The sequence below is a fragment of the Ranitomeya imitator genome, chromosome 2 (genome assembly GCF_032444005.1).
Source record: "Ranitomeya imitator isolate aRanImi1 chromosome 2, aRanImi1.pri, whole genome shotgun sequence".
NCBI classification, from domain to species: domain Eukaryota; kingdom Metazoa; phylum Chordata; class Amphibia; order Anura; family Dendrobatidae; genus Ranitomeya; species Ranitomeya imitator.
The window spans coordinates 617,500,000-617,506,407 of NC_091283.1; the positions used below are offsets into that span (position 1 = coordinate 617,500,000).

General features: G+C 47.1%; 1 protein-coding gene across 1 annotated transcript; it reads left to right on the plus strand.

Annotated features, from left to right (window-relative positions):
- Window positions 1-1,132: 1,132 nt before the first annotated feature.
- Window positions 1,133-4,999, plus strand: LOC138667634 (uncharacterized). The gene is made up of 2 exons (XM_069755761.1): window positions 1,133-1,906; window positions 4,368-4,999. Exons 1-2 carry the CDS (start codon window positions 1,166-1,168, stop codon window positions 4,380-4,382), a joined length of 756 nt encoding a protein of 251 aa, XP_069611862.1. The 5' UTR covers window positions 1,133-1,165; the 3' UTR covers window positions 4,383-4,999.
- The last annotated feature ends 1,409 nt before the right edge of the window (window positions 5,000-6,408 follow it).

The window sequence follows — 6,408 nt, forward strand, 5'->3', positions numbered from 1 at the left end:
AGCCGTCTATATTGAACCACCAGGACTCTCCTGCCAATCCACGGGGTCACAGCTCTTAGGATATGAACTACCATCACCCCCACCTTTTCAGCACCACCATCACCGTGTCCATACTAGCTGAGGTCGCTCATCTGTTTTGTAAACACAGTGCACACCTCGTTTTGTCCCGCCCCCCCCTCAGGGGAGTCATACGATTGGCCGGCTCTCTCCTGTCCATCACAGGCCACAACAAGCGGTCACTTCCGGGTACGTCACATCCGGTTCGGCGGGCGCGCACATAAGGAACGCCGCACTGGCGTCCCTTCACTCGGGCATCCTCCTTGACAGCGGTGGACACCGCGTCCTGACCCGCCTCTACTACAGGTAACCGCCTTACCCTCCTCTCAGCCCCCGCTCTTAGGAGCGATGTCGTCGCTTAGCATCACACATTGCCTGGCCAGTATGCCATTCTGCATGTACGCTGACATCACCCCCTCTTCCTCCACAGCCCGCAGCCGCGGCATTGATCGGAGACAGACATCTCCTAAGGTATTAACACTTAGTGGGGCCCCTTACACCTTTGGCACTGTTTTACTACAGCAGATTTTCGCTGGTAACCCATATTATAGGCCCTTTTTCTTTTGCCTGCAGGGAATTCCCTGCAATTTACCTCGCTTACAGTAGCATTTCCTCAGCGGTTCTCCTAAACTCTTCTTAGTACGGTACGGTTGGTGTTATCTTGCTCTTCACATTCTACTCACCATCTGGGAGGGCTGGGATATACTAGATGGCTCTTACCAATATTTGTTTTTCACATCGCCATATCATGACCAATTGACACATTGTATATACTTTTGTTGTTTATTCTGTTTTTTCTTTTTTCTGTTTGGTTAATTGATTTATTTCACACTGCATGTACTTACGGATGTATTTACAGATGTAGTCACGGATGTATGTATCATTCCTTTTCTTTATAATATTGTAGTAACTGACGAAGGCCAGACCAGGCCGAAACGTTTTTCATACTACGAAACAAAATACCACCAGTTTGACTCAAGTTGAGTGCCGGGTTCTATTTATCTATATGTATACGGCTTGGGAACCTACCTGTGCACCTAAGTAGCTGTGCCCACGTCTTTTGATTCTCTGTAACTATTCCCATACGTGTTGGCACGCACACCTGGTCATGTCCACCAATACCTTCTCCTACAATGTAGAGGAGACCACTAGTATCCTATCCCACTCTGTATATCCTTGTGACTTTCTCAAAACTGCACCCCGTGAGACGAGGGGACGAGATCTGGAACGAGAAGTAAGGCACCATATTAACATTGAACTCCACTGCGCCACGCTGTCCGAGTACCTACGGGTACAACGTATTCCGAGGGGCCTGAGGGTTCCACTACGCCCCACACTTTTCCGGGATTCTCCGGAATACTGCACTAAATTTGAACACATTTTAAATAAGTGCTCCCTAGATCTAATCACTCTCACCATAGAACACTTACAAAAAGAGATCGAGGCCAGCTCAGAACGGGTCAAGGCTATTGAGATCCAGCTTTCATCCACAGGTACCCCAGAGGAGCTGAACCAACTGAAATCGGAAATCAAGACGAAGACTGAACAACACCGTAGAGATATCGAGAACAGGAAGCGATTGAAATTCGCCCGAGACACCGAGGACTACGAGGCCAAAAGGGTGTACAGATGGCAGGACAACTATTCCTCCTCTCGCTCCAACGTAAGAACTGGACACCGCTCCTCCACGGACTACTCCACTTCAGGATCGGAGCAAGACAGGAGCTCTTCCATTCCCAGCACGTCCCGTTTTTTAGGTCCACGCACCCAACGAGGCAGAAAAAGAGGACGCGGAGGAGTCAGAGATTTCGGCAGAGACACAGACCTCACACGGATCACACGTTCTCAGGTACTGAGTCTCTAATTGTGAACATTTCCTCCAGAACCCTGGGCCCATCGGACTGCAGCGTCCTACAGAAAGGACTCTCCTTCTGTCCCACCTACCGCTATCGGACCTTCGACCTGGACATGGACCTACAAAGGTTCTTCAGGTCCTTACGGTTAAAAGTCTATTTTTCTGATCCACAGAACAACATGGTACACACTCTACGACCCCCCGTAGCGCCTCAACTTCTATCAGCAGAAAGTATAGGTTTACGCAATAAGAGCCCATTCAGACCCCCACGGGGCTCTCACGCCCTAGAGACATTTATAATGTTCATCCAGAATTCTTTCCAGTCACTTCGGGGGGAGGTTGAAATGGGACACCTTTACTATCCCCCCAATTTAACGGTAAGTGAACGCCAGTCGCTACAATCACTTCAATCTGACTCCAGCATAATAATTAAACCAGCAGACAAGGGGGGCGCCATTGTGATCATGGATAAGAGTGATTACTTAAAAGAAATCAGGAGACAGCTGGACAATACCACCATATACCAGAAATTGGATTCCAACCCCATCCATACCATTAGAAGTAGAATCTCGGGCATATTACAGGAATACACGACGCTAGGGGTCCTAGACCTCAAAACTTGCAATTACCTCACCAATGAACATCCGGTTACCCCAGTTTTTTACACACTTCCTAAAATCCATAAGAACCTTGAACATCCCCCCGGACGACCAATAGTGGCAGCCACTAACTCTATATTGTCCCCAATAGCTATTTTCCTAGAAAAAATTCTAACCCCACATATCCAGTCCACCAGATCATTCTTGCTGGATACAGGGGCCTTCCTGGGCATAATACGGGACCTGGATAGAGTACCAGCTGACGCCATATTGGCATCACTGGACGTAAAAGATTTATACACTTCCATCCCACATGGGGAAGGTATCAATTCCATTAGGAAACTCCTATCAACCACAGGGACACACAAGTTACAAATCGACTTGGTGGTGGAATTACTCACACTGGTTCTGGATTCAAATCACTTCTTGTTCCAGGACCAATATTACTTACAGATACGGGGGACCGCTATGGGCTCCAACGTGGCGCCCCCCTACGCCAATTGCTATATGGCGGATTTCGAAGAGAGTGCCATCTACCCTGACTTGCGTTTCAGAGAGAACGTTTTACTCTGGAAACGCTACATAGACGATATTTTCTGCGTCTGGGGCGGCACGTTGGAGTCCTTCCGGTCCTTTGTGGATTCTCTTAACACTGCTTGGCCTGGTATCTCCTTTACCATGACTCATGACCTACACAGAATGAATTTTCTGGACACTATGGTCATTAAAGACCACACTGGCAGATTAAGCACCGATATCCACATAAAGAACACCGACCGGAACAGCCTATTGCATTTTGACAGTTTACACCCCCACGCCATCAAAAAAGCAATTCCTAAATCCCAAATACAACGGGTAACCCGCATAGTCTCGGATAATGAGTTACGATCACAGAGAGTATCAGAAATGGAAGCCAAGTTTCAGGCACGAGGTTACCCTAGCTCGTTCCTTCAAGAATCTCGGACATCCGGCCCAAACAACAGATCGAAGTCAAAGAATCGTATTCCATTCGTCCATTCCTTCCACCCTTTTGCATATATCCTCCATAAAAATATACGCCAACACTGGCATCTACTCAGTACTGCCCATCCAGACGTACCAGAGTTCAGGGAACCTTTTCTACCGTGCTTTAGGAGACCACGTAACTTAAGAGATACACTGGTAAGAGCTGATATAGGACCAGACAAAAGGGCACCCCTCCAACGGTTCCTTCAGAATCCCCGTCTCGGCACCTTCCCCTGTCTCCACTGCACCCAATGCAATAATGTTCTCAAGGGCAGCTCATTTCACCATCCACGTTCTGGTAGGGCCTTTTCTATTAAGAACTACTTTAACTGCGACTCGGCCTATGTGGTTTACCTCATCAAATGCCCCTGCGGCATGCTCTATGTGGGAGAGACAACCCGATCCATTCGGGAACGGATCTCTAAGCATAAGTCCACGATTAGGTGTGGCAACACGCTCCTACCCATTCCACAACATTTTATATCTAAAGGCCACAACATTTCCCAGCTCATGTTTCAAGTAATTGAGCAGGTCTCAGCGCCCAGACGGGGGGGTGATAGATTAGCCTCCCTAAAACGTAGGGAGGCTTTCTGGATCCATACTTTGGATACCTTACACCCCAAAGGTCTAAATAGGGACTACGACCTTGTCTCCTTTACTTAAATCCCACGGGTCCGTTTCTATCTTATGGGCTCTCACCTCAGAATATTTCTAGTGGGTATTTATGCATTTATATGTACTCTCTATCTAGGGTGCTAATTGCAATAACTGTATACTTATCATGACTTCATTTAATCATCATTGTATTCTAATCATGTCTATGTCTCTAATATATTTATCTGTCTTCCTAGAGCCGTCTATATTGAACCACCAGGACTCTCCTGCCAATCCACGGGGTCACAGCTCTTAGGATATGAACTACCATCACCCCCACCTTTTCAGCACCACCATCACCGTGTCCATACTAGCTGAGGTCGCTCATCTGTTTTGTAAACACAGTGCACACCTCGTTTTGTCCCGCCCCCCCCTCAGGGGAGTCATACGATTGGCCGGCTCTCTCCTGTCCATCACAGGCCACAACAAGCGGTCACTTCCGGGTACGTCACATCCGGTTCGGCGGGCGCGCACATAAGGAACGCCGCACTGGCGTCCCTTCACTCGGGCATCCTCCTTGACAGCGGTGGACACCGCGTCCTGACCCGCCTCTACTACAGGTAACCGCCTTACCCTCCTCTCAGCCCCCGCTCTTAGGAGCGATGTCGTCGCTTAGCATCACACATTGCCTGGCCAGTATGCCATTCTGCATGTACGCTGACATCACCCCCTCTTCCTCCACAGCCCGCAGCCGCGGCATTGATCGGAGACAGACATCTCCTAAGGTATTAACACTTAGTGGGGCCCCTTACACCTTTGGCACTGTTTTACTACAGCAGATTTTCGCTGGTAACCCATATTATAGGCCCTTTTTCTTTTGCCTGCAGGGAATTCCCTGCAATTTACCTCGCTTACAGTAGCATTTCCTCAGCGGTTCTCCTAAACTCTTCTTAGTACGGTATGGTTGGTGTTATCTTGCTCTTCACATTCTACTCACCATCTGGGAGGGCTGGGATATACTAGATGGCTCTTACCAATATTTGTTTTTCACATCGCCATATCATGACCAATTGACACATTGTATATACTTTTGTTGTTTATTCTGTTTTTTCTTTTTTCTGTTTGGTTAATTGATTTATTTCACACTGCATGTACTTACGGATGTATTTACAGATGTAGTCACGGATGTATGTATCATTCCTTTTCTTTATAATATTGTAGTAACTGACGAAGGCCAGACCAGGCCGAAACGTTTTTCATACTACGAAATAAAATACCACCAGTTTGACTCAAGTTGAGTGCCGGGTTCTATTTATCTATATGTATACGGCTTGGGAACCTACCCGTGCACCTAAGTAGCTGTGCCCACGTCTTTTGATTCTCCATACATACAGACAGACATGCATGCAATGGCACATATATACAGATAAGTGCATGTAGAGTACAAGACATGTGATGACATCATGGTCAAATCACTGTGATGTCGCCAAAGGTACTTAAGCAGTCTCAACCTTGGGGATCAGATAATACAGAGTTATTATCAATCTAAGGCTGGTTTCACATTTGCGTTTTTTGCCGCTGCGTTTTAGCGCAAAAAAACGCATGCGTTTTTTTTCTACATTTAACATTAAAACGCATGCGTTTTTTTGCATGCGTTTTGCTGCGTTTTGCCAACACATGCGTCGTTTCTATGCTTGCGTTTTGTTGCGGAAATGCAACCTGTAGTAATTTCTAGCGGCGTTTTTTTGCCGCAAAAAAAAAACATGCGTTGTTTTGCCGCAAAAAACGCATTGCTGTCTATGTAAACGCATGCGTTTTTAAGCACATGTGTTTGTATGCGCTTTTAAACGCATGCGTTTCAATAGAAAAACACAAGAATACACACTGATAAGCCACCCCCCAACCCTAACCCTAACCCTAGGGATCCTAACCCTAACCCTAGGGATCCTAACCCTAACCCTTACCCTAACCCTAGGGTTAGGGTTAGGATCCCTAGGGTTAGGGTTATGGTTAGGATCCCTAGGGTTAGGGTTAGGAACCCTAGGGTTAGGGTTAGGGTTAGGGTTAGGATCCCTAGGGTTAGGGTTAGGGTTAGGATCCCTAGGGTTAGGGTTAGGATCCCTAGGGTTAGGGTTAGGGATAGGGTTAGGGTTAGGATCCCTATGGTTACTAGGGATCCTAACCCTAACCCTAACCCTAGCTATTTCTGTCTATAGTGGGTTTTCTAGTTGATTTTGATGATTGGCATCTGTCACATACTTCTCATCATGCGTTTCAAAAACGCAGCGTCCGAGGGTG

Excerpts from the sequence above, each read along its gene's own strand:
- LOC138667634 (XM_069755761.1), top strand. The coding sequence starts at position 1,166 with ATGTCCACCAATACCTTCTCCTACAATGTAGAGGAGACCACTAGTATC.